At 40.1% G+C, this 17,815-nt stretch overlaps 1 protein-coding gene across 1 annotated transcript; it reads left to right on the top strand.

Moving 5' to 3' along the window:
- LOC105909431 (cone cGMP-specific 3',5'-cyclic phosphodiesterase subunit alpha'-like) lies at positions 1 to 13,384 on the top strand. The gene is made up of 22 exons (XM_012838062.2): positions 1 to 468; positions 1,644 to 1,796; positions 2,543 to 2,632; positions 2,788 to 2,928; positions 3,048 to 3,122; positions 3,221 to 3,285; positions 3,382 to 3,448; positions 3,533 to 3,580; positions 3,704 to 3,853; positions 3,948 to 4,091; positions 4,285 to 4,350; positions 8,890 to 9,036; positions 9,250 to 9,357; positions 9,781 to 9,890; positions 10,004 to 10,091; positions 10,219 to 10,319; positions 10,431 to 10,538; positions 10,673 to 10,736; positions 12,632 to 12,706; positions 12,829 to 12,912; positions 13,025 to 13,184; positions 13,332 to 13,384. Exons 1-22 carry the CDS (start codon positions 1 to 3, stop codon positions 13,382 to 13,384), a joined length of 2,565 nt encoding a protein of 854 aa, XP_012693516.1.
- The last annotated feature ends 4,431 nt before the right edge of the window (positions 13,385 to 17,815 follow it).

Raw genomic sequence — 17,815 nt, forward strand, 5'->3', positions numbered from 1 at the left:
ATGGCAGACCAGCAAGCAGTGGAGACGTTCCTGGATAACAATCCGCAGGTGGCCAAGGCGTACTATGAGAAGAAGCTGAAGGCTGAAGTGTTAGGGGCTGCATTCACAGAGAAGGTGGATATTAAAGACACAGCTTCTTTCAATGAAGCTACCAAGATCGTGGAGGCTGGCTTTATTTTTGAATTTATCAATGAGATGAAGGGCACTGGCCCTATGGAGAAGTGTTTGCATAAGGTCCTGCAGAGACTCGTCTTGCTGCTTAAGGCAGACAGGTGCAGCTACTTCACCAGCAGGTCCCGAAACGGCATTCCGGAACTTTCCACTCTGCTCTTTGATGTGACAGCAACCTCCTCACTTCCCCAAAACCTGGTTAACCCCAACGCAGAGATAGTGTTTCCAACGGATATGGGGATAGTTGGTAAGACGGCAGTATCAAAGAAGTCCTTCAATGTTCCTGATGTGAAACAGGTGAGCAAGAAAGTAATGTGAGAAATCACAGTTGTGTACTGCTCTGCAGATTTATCTTTCTGACTTGCTTAGGCTGTGTTTGTTTTAGAAAGGATTCTCTTTAAAGAGCAGCATGACTAAGCTTGTAATACTATCAAGTTAAACCCCTCTCTGTAATTGGCTGTGGAGATTTGTGAGCACATAGAGCAGATGATGTATGAAGTTCTTCAGGTAGTGAAATATCATAATTAAAATGTCAATATGACTGCAGAGAACAAGTTGAGTGGACATGGACACGGAATAGAGATATTTTATGTGTCGTTTGATTTCACGTATTTCTTTCAGAACCATACTTTAAAAAAGGTCATTTCATCCATTCTAGAATGTTACTGAACCTACGTTAATTAAAATGTCATGCCTTGGTTTGAACCTTGGAACTCTATTCCAGAATCACAAGTTCATGTATATATTTTGAACTGTATCTATGAGTAGTTGAACTATTGTTCTGGCATTAGTTTGCCACTATTCTTCTCACTCAAATTGCCCTTCAATAGGCCTATGCATGAATTTAAGAAGGAGCTTTTATTTTGAAATGCCATCTCCTTGCAAAACTAAACAATAGGCTATGCTTTAAGTTTAAAATCATGTTCGCATTGACACGAGGTCAGAGATGTAGCTAGGAAAGAGGCCATGAAGAGCTTTAAAAGTCAATCAAATCTTAAAATCTATTCTAAAACATACTGGGAACCAGTGTAGAGAAGCTTAACCAGGAGTGATGTGATCATGTCTCTGGGTTTTGATTAGAGGCCTGCCAGCTGTGTTCTGTACAGTCTGAAGCTGATTCATAGATGTTTAGTTCAGGCAGGTAAAAAGGCTTACAGTCTGAAGCTGATTCATAGATGTTTAGTTCAGTCAGGTAAAAAGGCTGTGGCAGTAATCCAGGTGTGATGACAATTTGTTTTGGCATGTGCTGGCACCTAGTGACAAAGATCTCAGTCCCTTTATTTAGCAGATATTTTTTATCCAAAGTGACTTACAAAAGCCGGGAAATAAACATGGGTCAACCATTTACAAGGCAGTGACACTAAACATTGTATCTAAGAATCTATTAATCTATAGATTCATCTATTTTTATTAAGTGTTGAAAATGTAATCTTGCACTGTAGAGCTTAATCTGGCTCTGATGTATTTTACAGAACTCACACTTTAGTGACTTTGTGGACAAGATGACAGGATTCACCACAAAGTGTCTCCTCACTGCTCCCATTGTAAGTGGGACGGAGGCTATTGGTGTTGTGATGGTCCTGAACAAGCAAGGAGCCAATGAGTTCTCCAAAGCGGACGAAGATGTAAGGAACCAACTTCTTTGCATGACACTCAAAGCAACACTGATTTTCTCTGTTAATCTTTGGTTTGTTGAAGCCCAGCAGCTGAGGCTAGGGAATGCCCCCCAAACCCACATGGCCTCATCTTGAGTCTGGGAAGTGTAGTGTTTTCACACCGTGGATTGTTCTCTCTGTTCTCTCTGTACGTGGTACACCATGTCCTATATTGACCCATGTTATTCATTATTTGTCCAATATAATTATCAGAATTCATGTGGATGTATCATTCCATACTGATGCAATTATAATTATGTAAGTGTTTTTTTTTCTCTTTCCATTTTGAAAGCCTGCTAGAGTCAGTGAAAATAAAATATACTATTTTTATTTGAGCTTCATCATGGGTGCCTCAAATCACATGATGGATTACAACGAATCTCCAGAGATCATAGACAGCTTCCTGTGTCTGACCTGGAAAAGGGAGGGAGACAGTCATTTGAACATGCAGTATTATCTGCCATGTTCCAACATAAGTCTGGCTAAAGTATGAAAGGCTGAATGGCTTCTACTAAAGGACATTTTACAACTACACTATATTTGGAGAATTTATCCAAACATTACTATCACATGCAAAAATGAAAAGGGAATCTGGATGGTTCGTGGGGGCCCATGTAACACCATCAGATCTTTAAGTATCACATTGTATACTATACTGTGCATGTGGCTTTCATTACACTTTTTATTTATTTAGTTGTTTGTTTGTTTGTTTGCAGCTCTTCAATAAGTATATGGCCTTTGCCAGTGTGATTGTGGTGCATGGCCACACATCCTACATGCACAATGTGGAATACAGAAAGAGTCAGGTACCTGGAGTAGCCATTTAAGCATGGACTGTGCAGAAATAATATTAAATTATATATTATTAATATTTAATATTATTCATTATTAATATTTACTAGTGTGGTTTCTAGTGTCTACTCCTTTCATTGTGGGTTAACTCACCACTTTCAATTCAAAGGTACTCTTGGAGTCAGCCAGCAAAGTGTTTGAAGAGCTTACAGATATAGAGAGGCAGTTTCACAAGGCACTGTACACCGTGAGGGTTTACCTCAACTGTGAGAGATACTCTGTAGGTCTGCTGGACATGACCAAAGAAAAGGTTAGTTTGGGGAAAACCAGAATGATCTTGTTTTTATTAATTCTATAGCCTCAATATATATATTAATACAGTGAAGACTCAACTGAACTAGGTTTTGATTTGAACGATTGTTTCTACAGGAATTCTTTGATGAGTGGCCCATCAAGCTGGGAGAGCAGGAGCCATACAAGGGTCCAAAGACGCCAGACGGAAGAGTGAGTTTCTGTTGGAAGTTGCCTATTTGTATATTCAAGGGGAATTCAAAGCATTTCCTTACATGTTTGTTGATACCCCTTGGCTTTTTTCTGTTCAGGAGGTGAACTTCTACAAGATCATTGATTATCTCCTGGAGGACAAAGAGGAAATTAAAGTTATTCCGTCAGTAACCATTTGATTTTCATCATTTTTAGTGAGGTTTGAAGTAGATCTTCCTTTTCTAATGTAATTTCACGCAATTGTTGCTGTTTAATGCAGAGCTCCACCAGTAGATCATTGGGCATTGGCCAGTGGCCTTCCAACGTATGTGGCTGAAAACGGCATGGTAAGTTCTCACCCTTTCCTCTTCGGGAACTCTGAATTTGGTTTGCCAGAATAGATGAACAGACATCTTTCCTTCGCACAACAGATCTGTAACATGATGAATGCCCCTGCAGATGAATACTTCACCTTTCAGGTGAGACGCCGAATATTTAATGGGAGTCTTTAATTGTGGTGAGCATCTGAATCTGTATTGAACACAGTCCTGATTTGATTATTAAACAGATTCAATCTAACATTTTCATTTGTCATTTTCCAGAAAGATGCCGTAGATGAAACTGGCTGGAAGATCAAAAACGTGCTTTCACTTCCAATTGTCAACAAAAAGGAAGAAATAGTGGGTGTGGCCACTTTCTTCAATAGAAAGGATGGTAAGCCCTTTGAGGAGAACGATGAACAGATTACAGAGGTAATTCATATCTTATAGCATGGCAGCCTTCTATGCTTCACAGCTCAATACAAAGGCTAGGACTGCTAAATAACATTCTATTCTGACATTCTAGGCACTCACTCAGTTTTTGGGATGGTCAACCCTGAACTGTGACACCTATGATCGCTTAAACCAAACGGAATGGAAAAAGGAGATTGCTCATGAGATTCTCATGTACCAGAGCAAAGCCACCCCTGCACAGGTGCAATCCATCCTGGTGAGCTATGCAGAAAAGGATGTAGGAAGAAAAGTAGCGCTGGGTCAAGTTGTCCTCCTTAATATATGATGTTTAATCTCATCTATTGGAAGGTTGTTTATTGGGAATGGTACTTAGAGAAGCCCCCCCACCCCCAACCCCACCCCCACCAGTGAACATCACAATGACGATAGTTTTCTGTCCTTGTCTTTAGAATACGAAGGAGAAGTTTGACAAGTTGCCTGAAGACTGTGATCAGAAGGAGATGTACAAGCTTTTGGTAGGACATACATCTGTGGCTGTCTCAACCCTTACTTTGATTCTCTTCTGGTAGACTTGAGTTTGGAACATTACAGAATATTCATTACAGAATACATTTTCTCCAGCTATTCGTGGATCCCTGCACACACTGAGCAAAATGATTAGATAAGAAAACTATAGTTAAAGGATGAGTTAGACTTATAGTGTATGGAGTTGTAACAATAAGATAACATTGAAGCCACATTAAATAAGGTTGATCGTATCTTCTTAGCTGAAGTTATTGAGTTCAGTCGGATCTCACAGTAGGCCTATTGGATGAAATACTATGTAGTTATTAGTCATTATAAAACAATTGGGTTCTATTGAATTATTTAGCTGTTTCTGATTGGACGAGAGACGTTCCATGAGTTGGAATATCCCAGGACATCCCAACTCGGACTTTTCACAGCTAATAATAAATCACTCCGCGATGAAACATTCTATAGCACGTTGATACAATTAAGCGATAACCGTTAATTCAAAGTTCTTATAATTCCAAAAGACGTTGACAATGGAACTATTTTTTTGTTGCGGAGAAACAATGGCGAAATAAAAATCAATAACTTCGTGTTTAAATGTTAATTGGTTGACTATAAAATTGTTTTATAAAAGCAATATAGTACTCGTGCGAGTGGGGTAGGTAAGGGATATTCCCACGGGTGTTGTTGCCTGCGCCACTCGGCCTCCGGCCTCGTGGCTACGGCCGAACACCACCCGTGGGAATATCCCTTACCTACCCCACTCGCACTCGTACTATATTGCTTAATTAAGTAATAATACCATCAGTATAAGTTGCAGATTCTTCTCCCACCTACAGAGCTCCTTTAAGGCCATAATGTTTTTCTTTTTCTCTTTAGCTCTATATTCACTCACATTAATTATGTTCTCTTGACTCTTTCACATGAATCTGCTGTCATTTAAACTCCGTTGTCAGGCAAGGAAATACAACATGGAAACCGTTGTGAGGGATTATTATTAGTGGCCACTCATATTATAGCCCATTACAATTCAATGATCTTACTCACATGACACTAATACAACTTTCTCATGTTTGCCTCTTGGTGTAGCAACGTTCATATCATAATCACTGGCTTCTATTACACATTCTGGATCACAATTAAATAAGTTTATCTTTATGAGGTGGTTATCATCCCCTCATCCCCTCATCCCTTCATCTCATCCCTTCACCTCATCTCATCCCCTCATCTCATCTCATCCCTTCATCTCATCCCCTCATCTCATCCCCTCATCTCATCCCTTCATCTCATCCCTTCATCTCATCTCATCTCATCCCTTCATCTCATCCCTTCATCTCATCTCATCTCATCCCTTCATCTCATCTCATCTCATCCCTTCATCTCATCCCTTCATCTCATCCCTTCATCCCCTCATCTCATCTCATCCCTTCATCTCATCCCTTCATCTCATCCCTTCATCTCATCCCTTCATCTCATCCCTTCATCTCATCCCCTCATCTCATCTCATCCCCTCATCTCATCTCATCCCCTCATCTCATCCCTTCATCTCATCTCATCCCCTCATCTCATCTCATCTCATCCCTTCATCTCATCCCTTCATCTCATCCCCTCATCTCATCTCATCCCTTCATCTCATCCCCTCGTCTCATCTCATCCCCTCATCTCATCCCTTCATCTCATCTCATCCCTTCATCTCATCTCATCCCTTCATCTCATCCCTTCATCTCATCTCATCTCATCCCTTCATCTCATCCCTTCATCTCATCTCATCTCATCCCCTCATCTCATCCCTTCATCCCCTCATCTCATCCCCTCATCTCATCCCTTCATCCCCTCATCTCATCCCTTCATCTCATCTCATCTCATCCCTTCATCTCATCCCTTCATCCCCTCATCTCATCTCATCCCTTCATCTCATCCCTTCATCTCATCCCTTCATCCCCTCATCTCATCTCATCCCTTCATCTCATCCCTTCATCCCCTCATCTCATCTCATCCCTTCATCTCATCCCTTCATCCCCTCATCTCATCTAATCCCTTCATCTCATCCCTTCATCCCCTCATCTCATCTCATCCCTTCATCTCATCCCTTCATCTCATCTCATCCCTTCATCTCATCCCTTCATCTCATCCCTTCATCTCATCTCATCCCTTCATCTCATCCCTTCATCTCATCTCATCCCCTCATCTCATCTCATCTCTTCATCCCTTCATCTCATCCCCTCATCTCATCTCATCTCTTCATCTCATCTCATCTCATCCCCTCATCTCATCTCATCCCTTCATCTCATCTCATCCCTTCATCTCATCCCCTCATCTCATCTCATCCCTTCATCTCATCCCTTCATCTCATCCCTTCATCTCATCCCTTCATCCCCTCATCTCATCTAATCCCTTCATCTCATCCCTTCATCCCCTCATCTCATCTCGTCCCTTCATCTCATCCCTTCATCTCATCCCTTCATCTCATCTCATCCCTTCATCTCATCCCTTCATCTCATCTCATCCCTTCATCTCATCCCTTCATCTCATCTCATCCCCTCATCTCATCCCTTCATCTCATCCCTTCATCTCATCCCTCCTTCATCTCATCCCTTCATCTCATCTCATCCCCTCATCTCATCCCTTCATCTCATCCCTTCATCTCATCCCTTCATCTCATCCCCTCATTTCATCTCATCCCTTCATCTCATCTCATCCCCTCATCTCATCTCATCCCTTCATCTCATCTCATCCCTTCATCTCATCCCTTCATCTCATCTCATCCCTTCATCTCATCCCTTCATCTCATCTCATCCCCTCATCTCATCCCTTCATCTCATCCCTCCTTCATCTCATCCCTTCATCTCATCTCATCCCCTCATCTCATCCCTTCATCTCATCCCTTCATCTCATCCCTTCATCTCATCCCCTCATTTCATCTCATCCCCTCATCTCATCCCTTCATCTCATCCCTTCATCTCATCCCCTCATCTCATCCCCTCATCTCATCTCATCTCATCATCTCATCCCTTCATCTCATCCCCTCATCTCATCCCTTCATCCCTTCATCTCATCCCCTCATCTCATCCCCTCATCTCATCCCTTCATCCCCTCATCTCATCCCTTCATCTCATCTCATCTCATCCCTTCATCTCATCCCTTCATCCCCTCATCTCATCTCATCCTTTCATCTCATCCCTTCATCTCATCCCTTCATCCCCTCATCTCATCTCATCCCTTCATCTCATCCCTTCATCTCATCCCTTCATCCCCTCATCTCATCTCATCCCTTCATCTCATCCCTTCATCCCCTCATCTCATCTCATCCCTTCATCTCATCCCTTCATCTCATCCCCTCATCTCATCCCCTCATCTCATCTCATCTCATCTCATCCCCTCATCTCATCCCCTCATCTCATCTCATCTCATCTCATCCCCTCATCTCATCCCTTCATCTCATCCCCTCATCTCATCCCCTCATCTCATCCCCTCATCTCATCCCTTCATCTCATCTCATCTCATCCCTTCATCTCATCCCTTCATCTCATCCCCTCATCTCATCCCCTCATCTCATCTCATCTCATCTCATCCCCTCATCTCATCCCCTCATCTCATCTCATCTCATCTCATCCCCTCATCTCATCCCTTCATCTCATCTCATCCCCTCATCTCATCTCATCTCATCTCATCCCTTCATCTCATCCCTTCATCTCATCTCATCCCCTCATCTCATCTCATCTCATCTCATCCCTTCATCTCATCCCTTCATCTCATCTCATCTCATCCCTTCATCTCATCCCTTCATCCCCTCATCTCATCTCATCCCTTCATCTCATCCCTTCATCCCCTCATCTCATCTCATCCCTTCATCTCATCCCTTCATCTCATCTCATCCCTTCATCTCATCTCATCCCCTCATCTCATCTCATCTCATCTCATCTCATCTCATCCCTTCATCTCATCTCATCCCTTCATCTCATCCCTTCATCTCATCCTCTCATGTTAACTTTGATTGTGAGATTCAGCCATTTCCTTTGCCAGTTGACAGAGAGGTAGACACTGTCCTCATTGACAGAGAGCAGTACACACTTGCATGGCATTCTGTTTGAGTTGTGCCCTGTCTGCTGTGACACCCTTGTTAATCAATCAATCAATCAATCAATCAATTTGTTTATTTGATCAAGAGGGACAGTGTACATTCATGAACATTAATATGTAAATGCACCCAATTATAGCCAAAAGGCTAGTTTCCATTGGCAGTCCCCCTGCCAGAGTGAAAAAGGCTATACAACCTAAAAAAGGCATTAACGTATATCAAACATAACATTGACAATAAATCAAAAAAATAAAATAAAATAAGATACAATAAAATAAGATACAATAAAATAAAATACAATCTTAATATACAAGTTCTACTGCTATACAAGTTCTACTGCTTACCCACTAGTGATCACATTTTTGGTTATTTATCAACCATGTTTTGAGATTACAAGATTACAATGTCGTTGAGTTACAGACAGTATGTATAGAGCATTCATCCTATGCACCATCCTTTGCAGAGGTCAAATATTCCGGAGTGCAAAGACATGGATATACTGGAATTCCACTTCAGCGACTTACCCTTGCAAGAGACGGACCTCATCAGATGTGGCATCCGCTGTTTCTTTGAGCTGGGAGTTGTGGAGAAGTTCAAAGTACCTGCAGAGGTATTCTATAACATGTTTTTGTTTTATTTATTTTATGTGGTCTCAGGGAAATGAGAAATAGTTGGGCATTCATCATTATGAATCCCAAAGACAGAAGTAATATTTCTCTTTTTATTCACAGGTGCTATATAAATAAAGTTTTATTATTATTATTATTATTATTATTATTATGAATCCCAAAGACAGAAGTAATATTTCTCTTTTTCTTCACAGGTGCTAACAAGGTGGATGTACACCGTTAGGAAAGGCTATCGTGACATCACCTACCACAACTGGAGGCATGGCTTTAATGTGGGCCAAACCATGTTCACCCTGCTGATGGTGAGGCTACTCCACTCCACTCCACTCCTGCTCAGCCCTTCTGTTCTATTGGCTTCACTCAACATACTTTATGAAACATAAACCCACTACTATCACATTACTATTACCATTAAGCATTCAATTACACACCTGCGTTCAACTCATGCAGAACTCCATCCCTTTATTTCCTGAAAATGTTCTACATCATATTATAAATCTTGGAGCCCCAGCCTGCATTTTTGCCCACAAATTGTTTGAAGTATGTGAACACAATACATCAGTACTAAATATAGGTCGTTGTCAATATTTTCCACATAGACACACAGTCAGATTTAGCCTTATTTTGTGTTTTAAACACTGTGCTATAGCACCTTTTACATATTACATATTTACATAAACTGTATCTTAAGCTTTGAATAATTTCTGCTCTCTTTCCTCATTAAGACTGGCAAGCTGAAGAAGTATTACTCTGACCTCGAAGCCTTTGCAATGGTTGCCGCAGGATTTTGTCATGATATTGATCACAGGGGAACTAACAATCTGTACCAAACAAAGTAAGGCACATAGTACAAATATTATTATTATTATTATTATTATTACATCTTGGTGAATGTATTGTCCTCTGTGACAGATTAAACACATATCTAATCTCTTCCCTTGTCTTCAGGAGTGCATCTCCTCTGGCTAGACTGCATGGGTCTTCCATCATGGAGCGCCATCACTTGGAGTTCAGCAAGAGCCTTATGGGAGATGAGGTGTTTGCCTTCTACCCATATCACTCAAAATGGCAACAATCGCAATCATACCTGATTTCACTCATCAGCGTTACATTACTATTTGGCAAGTTTAATGGAAGTGTTAATGCTATTCCTGCCTTTTTAGACAATAAACATCTTCCAGAACCTTCAGAAGCGGCAGTTTGAGACTGTACAGCATCTCTTTGATGTGTGCATCATCGCCACAGATCTGGCTCTCTATTTCAAGTGAGGATTGTCATAAGATCTACATTCAAATGTAAATATATAGCCTCATTTATTTAGGCAAAGCAATGGTCTTGGACTGATAACAGTACTTCCTTTCACTTTGCCCACCAGGAAAAGGACCATGTTCCAGAAGATTGTCGATACCGTGGAGCCCATGGCTGATGAAAAAGAAGCTATCAATCACATCTCTACTAATCCCACAAGAAAGGAGATTATTATGTAATTATGTATTTTTATCTGAGATTTCTTATCATTTTCTGGAATTGTATCCATCTTCAGTTGTGTTATTTGGAAGAGGTAAGGTAAGTGAAATGTGCAGATGTTTTAATAAACTGAATATTCTCCGTCGGCAGGGCGATGATGATGACGGCTTGTGACCTGTCTGCTATTACTAAGCCATGGCAGGTCCAGAGCAAGGTATGCTCCTCATTTGGATTATTACATACATATGGGTTTTATAAAGTATTTCTGAAATTCTGTTAAATTATTCAGGACTAACTCTCTACCTTCTACATCGATGGCAAACTAACCCTCAGTACAGCGTATAATCCATGCATCTCTGTGTTACTTGGAGAACAGATTGAAAACCTGTTTTGTTTTTAAACCAAATTTGAAGCCAAATCATTAAAACTAGATATGCAACACTTGTATTTTGTAAAACAGTCTCATGATTTGGCTCTGTTTAAACATAACTATATAATGTGTTTTCTCAAAGATGTAGTATGTCTTCTGGGGAATGGATTGGTGCTTGCAAGGTGCCTGTACCTTAGCTATGTCTTTTAAAGCCTGTGACAACATATACACACACACACACACTTAATTATATTTACAGATACACACACATACATAATGATATTTACAGATACACACACATACATAATGATATTTAGAGATACACACACACATACATAATGATATTTACAGATACACACGCATACATAATGATATTTACAGATACACACACATACATTATGATATTTACAGATACACACACACATACATAATGTTATTTGCAGATACACACACATATACATAATGATATTTACAGATACACACACACATACATAATGATATTTACAGATACACACACATACATAATGATAGTAAGACTTCACACAAACAACTTTGAGATTCTTATACCATTAATACTAGTACATTGCCATTTTTTATACAAGGTCAAATTGTCTGTAATCCATTTCTGGCCCTGTTTAGTGATATGTCTTTTCAACAAACATTTTTTGCACTGAGAATGCAAAATGCACTGAGATAAATCAAAATTGTTCTTTTTGATTTACACTCAGTGAGATTGAAAAATATAACAATTAAAAGCACTGAACCTTTCCTTTAAACAACAATCACAAAAAGGGGGCAGAGCCCTTGGGTCCTATATTTCCCAACATATAAAATAATTATAGTGGTTTACTCACTTGTATAAAACTATTGAAATGCAATTAAGCATGTTGGCAGCAATGTTTACTTCTCCTCTCGAGACCCATAGACCTTCAACCTTTGCATCAGCACTCATACATGTGGTTGTTAGTTTATGTAAGGTAGGTTGTCCTGTATTGCCTCTTTTGGCATCAAAATCATTATAGTTCTGTTGAGCAAAGCCCAGATATCGACCTACTAACAGATGGTGTCACAAGTGTGCTTCACTCAACCCTTGACACTGATGCACCACTGAAAAAGGGAATAAGAAAACACTCACACCAATACTGCCTGTCCTGTCCTGTCCTGTCCCTCCAAGATGCAGAAAAACTAATCCACGCGACTAGACTACTGCCACGCTCTTCTGTCCAGATGTAGCAACAACTCAATCATGAGCGTCCAACGAATACAGAAGGATGCCGCTCACACACTTACTAGAACTACTAAATATGAACATATCTCACCTGTACTTGCCTCTTGCACTGGCTCCCTGTCAAAAGTAGAATTGATTTGATAGTACTCCTTCTAACAGCCAAAGCTCTAAAGGCCTTAGCTCCAAATTACCTGAAGGAATTAGTTGTCCCCTTCTGCCCACCAAGACCACTTCGTTCTCAGTCTGCAGGTCTCCTCGTAATTCCAAAACTATCAAAAAGCACAATGGGAGGCAAAGTCTTCTGCTATTGATCCCCGCTCCGGTGGAATAATCGTCCTGCCTCCATCTGGGAAGTGGACACGGAGAATAAAGACTCTCTTTCGTGCACCCTATAATCATGAGTAATGCATCACAACCTGGCACTTGGCACCTGGCGCAACATACTGAATTCTTCTTGTCAGCCATGTTGTTGTGTTTATATATATTCAAATGCATCATCTGTCTTTAACAGGTTGCCGTTATGGTTGCAGCTGAATTCTGGGAGCAAGGAGACCTTGAGAGGACGGTACTGGACCAAGAGCCCATTGTAAGACTCATTTCCCTGTATCATGCAGCCATGTCCAGTTCCATTGCTCTACACCAGTGTTCTCAGTGTGTGCTACTGCTTCGCCCATGACCTTTCTGCCACCTTTGACCTCTGTTTTATAGCCCATGATGGACAGAAACAAGGCTGAGGAACTACCCAAAATGCAATGTGGTTTCATTGATTTTGTGTGCGCATTTGTTTATAAGGTAAAATAATTGTTATTCATTTATGTAACTACTATTCTAATTCGTTTCTTGCATTTGCACAAGCTGCCAGCTTTAGACATGTCTGGAAGTAACCACATCAATTCTTATGCAGGAATTTTCAAGATTCCATAAAGAAATTACGCCAATGTTAAATGGATTGAACATCAATAGAGAGGAATGGAAGAAGCTGGCTGATGTCCATGCAGCTAAGGTTCAAGCCCTAGAAGACGCCAAGAAAAAGTTGGAGGGTGGGAATGAGGAGGCTGATGCCGGTAGGTTCAGTTCTCCTTTATAAAAACATATACCATGTCTCAATGTCTGTTGTTCATATTGAATCATTCTCTCCCTTTCCCCTCTGTCGCGTGAAGGTGGGAAATCAAAGACCTGCACAGTATGCTAGCTTCCCTGTGACCCTGCAGTGTACAGAACACCTGCCTTTGAACTCCAAGTGAAGGCTGAACCTCCCCATTGAGCTGGCAGGAAGACCACAGGCTGGGACTCTTGCCATGTATGTGAATACGCTTAATATGACATAATGCAAATAATTTTAGATAGAAAATAGAATTAATAATGATACATGTATTGCCTGATTAAAAGACGGAATACATAATTGTCGGCTGGCTAAAAGTACATTCCTTCCAGCGGCCAGTTGCAAATAATGCACTATGTGCCAAATGATGGCATCACTTTAATGATCATAAAAATCATACAGAATTCAGTGGACTATTATAACCTAGATCAACATCGAACACTGCATGTAAAACCTGTCAAGGTTAAGAATTGAACTTTGAAGACAAGAGATAAGTAATTATACTCTTTCATTATATTATATTGACATTCCATAATATATGAATAATATGATGTCCTGTATTATACTGTTTCTCAGTAAAAAAGTATTATTTTTGTCTTCAATAATGTGTGCTATAGGATAAAATACTTATCATACAATGTATGCAGTGACATACATAGTTGAAATATATAGTCATTGGGGTAAATTCTTCTGTGCAGCTTTGGTGGCAAGAGCAAATGTACAAGAGGGGAAATTACATTTTCATGTAAAATACATACAAGATTTATATATGTCATATGTATTATTTTTTAAATGTTGTTCTAGAAATAATGAAAGATAAATGATCACTTTAATTATAAATATCAGGGAATGCTTCTGTAATGTAATGTATGTATGAAACCTGAAATTATATTCTAATTCAAGACGATAGTCAGAATCAGTCAAGATTTTGTGTTTTGTTAAATGCAACAGGGTTCAAACTATTTGAAATGGAAATGGACCAGAGGTTATACAAATGTAAGAAGATTTGTCAGGATTGGATTTTGTTGTAAGCCTGCTTTGAAGATCCACAAAGATTTAGTTATTAAGGGCCTTGCTCATGGCAAGTCAACTCTATGTACAAACCCGTGTCTGTCACCATGGGCAGACTAAACCCTATGTGTAAAACTCACAGTAGTTGAAATAAACATCATAGTAGTGTGTCCTTCCAGGAAATCACACTGTCATTGGTCAGGTGATTGAAACAGATTTAGGTTCAGATTTGACAAGCAATCACTCTGCCTGTAATTTTCTGAATTGTGTTACACAACAAGTAGTTAAAGGTTATAATTACAGTGGATAATACCTGTCCGGTTTTCTGTATGGCATAGGTCAGGCTTATATTCTCAGGAGGGATTATTAACTACTCGTCCAATAAGAAGATAAGGGGCACTGACACAGGAGGCAGGGCCATGTTAGGACAAACCTCCGGTGCCTATGCTGGGAGTGTGTCAAGAAGTGATTTTACAAGGCATCTTATTGGCGTAATGTTGAACGGAAATTAGATTCCCTATTACTGAAGTGTGAAGAGAAAGGAACCATCATACTGAGGGTAACCAGAAAGACCATAGTGTTATAGATTAAATGATGGTTGTTTGTGGAACTTGGAGTTGCCATACAGAATACATTATTTAAATGGTCCTTTGTATGTCACCATATCCATGTGTATATACTCATGTTTCAAATACTGTGTCTAACCAAACCGATTTCAGTTCTGTCCTAAACAACCCTCCAGTGACAGTCAGTCTGATAGTCATTTTATAAAACAGAAATATGTAGATGATTCACTATCCCAATTTGACATCAGCAGTTCACTATACGGACACAAGTCATCTGTCAAACACCTTTCACCTTTCACCTTTAAACATGACCTGTGCTCAACCGCTTTAGCCAGAGAAGAAGCTTAACAATCCAGCATATTGTCAGCATATATGCACATGTTCTCAGGCCATCCCCCTTAAGACCTCTGAAGAAGGGGGAATCCCCTCTTAAAGCCATTCTGGTGCCCTGTTTCTCTGCTTTAACTCTCCTTTAAGGGAAGCGTATGAGCACACACCTGAACCATGTTCTCAGTAACTTTCGCCTCATGGAATGAAATGTCTACGTTTGATTCATCTCTACAATACTGTATGTACTTTCGGTAGTGAAAGACTGTAATACTGGAGATACAGGCATTGGGTTACCGATTAGGTGCTGGGCAACAGAATCACTACGCTCGTCAGCAACAGAAGTTGTGTAATGTTACTACAAGAAAACCGCACACAAAAAACAAATCTTGTGAATAGAAATATGATAAACCAGTACAAATTCCCATGGAAACTTTTAGATTTAATGTTTAGTGTAATGATTCGCAAATTCGTCAATTATAGGTGGAGAGTGTACAAGATAATCAATATATTTCTAAAGGTATAATAAAACCATTTTGTTTTGCAAATCTTAGAATGGATTCAATTCATTTTTCTTCTCATCAATCTACACACTCCACTCCAATGACAGAAAAACCTTTCTATTATAAATAAAAACTGAGATATCCCAGTACTATCCTAGTACTTGGTTAAAGCACCTTTAGCATGAAGGACAGCCTCAAGTAGTATTTATTTATTGTTACACCAGGTTCTATTGCTCGTAGCTTGACTATTCTCTCCCTTGTACGTCGCTTTGGACAAAAGCGTCTGCTAAATGACTAAATGTAAATGTAAAGGAAACTTCTAGGAAGTTTGACACCATTCTTTGGGAAGTTTCTCCCATTCTTCTTGTCAGAATCATTCAAGCTCAACCACAGTTTTCATGAAGCCAGCCGTTCTCTTGGCGGTATGCATTGGGTCGTCTTAATGAAATGTAAATCTTCGTCCCAGTCTGAGACCTGAGCACTCTAGAAAAAGTTTTCTCTCTATGTTTCTCTGCATCCATCCTTCTGTCCGTGTTTGACTGGATGGTATTAATGAGGTGATGCCCAGTGTCTGTTTTTCTCCACACGCCATTGGGAATTGTTGCCAAATAGTTCAATCTACGTTTCATCAGTCCAGAGGATTTAGCTTCTCATGGTCTTAGAGTCGTTCAGGTGCTTTTAGGCAAACTCCCAGTGGGCTGTCGTGTGCCTTTTAGGGAGGAATGGCTTCTGTCTGGCCCCTCTACCATAAAGGCCTGATTGGTGGAGGGCTGTACTGATGGTTGTCCTTCTGTAAGGTTTTCCCATCTCCAAAAAGGAACTCTGGATCTCATTCATAGTGGCCGTTGGTGTGTGATAAATGTCATAAATGTGTGTGATAAGTGTGATATTTCTGAAGGCATGCCGAACCTTATGCTTCATGTTCCTCTTCATATGAAACCAGTGGAAACCCCTTTGATGATTCACAGCTGATGAATTAGTGGTGTAAGTAGAAAGAAAATGCATTGAACCATACCAGTCAACCCAATTTACTGTGAATGTTGTCAGGACATACTCAGATCTCATTCTGGTGCCTCTTTAAATCTGTCAATTTCTGTGACAGACAGTATGTGCAATTTAACATTAGCAGCAAATACTTCAAGCTCAACTGGATTGATTTTTTGTTTATTAATAACAATAATACATAATGGTGCAGGCTTATCTTCTTTTTTTTTACCATCAGAAAACTACATTCTGGTAAGATTACCATCAGCATGTTTGCATTCTGCTTGATCTCAGCCTCCCCCTAGTGGAGGTAAAGGTAAATGACTGTATTTGCACAGGCAAAATGGAAGTGGTCTGATTGGACGACATGGCAATATGATTCCTCAAAATTTGTATACAGTATCATGTGGTCTAGTGCACATCGCCTTTCTCAAGTGCAGAGGAAGTGCATCTGCACCTGCTTGACGCTTGAAGCTTGTCAATTACTGATGAGTCTGCTTTCACATGCATCAACATGGAGGTGTATAGTTTTTAAGTGCTGTGTGTTTGTCTTCTTCCTGCGTCTCAATACATATGCTCTGGCATGTAACTTCGTAACTGACTAAATGTGTTTGATGACTGTCTAACACTACTCAGCCTTGGTTTAGACAAACATGTGACGTTATAAACTTTGACAGGTGAAAGGTCCTTAACACTTCTTCCGTTATGGACAGCCCTTGAGAACACTGAATGCCAGTAAGAGACAGAGAAGAACATTTCAAAATGAGAAGTCATGGAATTTCTACATTATGTGCAATTGTTTTTATTAACCTCAAAATCACCACAATTTTAACTGCAATTCTAGAGAGTTCCCGCAGCAATACATCGGTACAAACCCTCACAAGATCCTCGAGGGACTGATAACGAAATGTTGGAGAATAAAGTTTGGTTGTGACCAGTTGTCTGGCTAGCTAGAGGGTGGGGTGAGCAATGCTAAACACTGAATGTGGGTCTTTGGACACATGTACTATTCCATTCAATACACAAGAAGAGTTAAGTACCAGTCTGAATCCTCAGGAAAAAGCATGAGCATGTAGCATATAGGTGCATTACTCAGTCAAATGTGAATTTGAAGCAATATTTCAGTTCTTATCAGGAATTATATGGAGAGTATCACTTCACTTCAGTATCACTTCTCCTGGAAACAGCTGAGGCAACAGACC

The sequence above is a fragment of the Clupea harengus genome, chromosome 13 (assembly GCF_900700415.2).
Source record: "Clupea harengus chromosome 13, Ch_v2.0.2, whole genome shotgun sequence".
Taxonomy (NCBI): domain Eukaryota; kingdom Metazoa; phylum Chordata; class Actinopteri; order Clupeiformes; family Clupeidae; genus Clupea; species Clupea harengus.

What these genes read in the sequence shown, in the direction of transcription:
- LOC105909431 (XM_012838062.2), top strand. Translation starts at nt 1, where the DNA reads ATGGCAGACCAGCAAGCAGTGGAGACGTTCCTGGATAACAATCCGCAG. An exon ending in CCATGTTCACCCTGCTGATG is followed by an intron (nt 9,358 to 9,780) that starts GTGAGGCTACTC and finishes TTCCTCATTAAG; the next exon opens with ACTGGCAAGCTGAAGAAGTA. An exon ending in TGTGCGCATTTGTTTATAAG is followed by an intron (nt 12,913 to 13,024) that starts GTAAAATAATTG and finishes ATTCTTATGCAG; the next exon opens with GAATTTTCAAGATTCCATAA.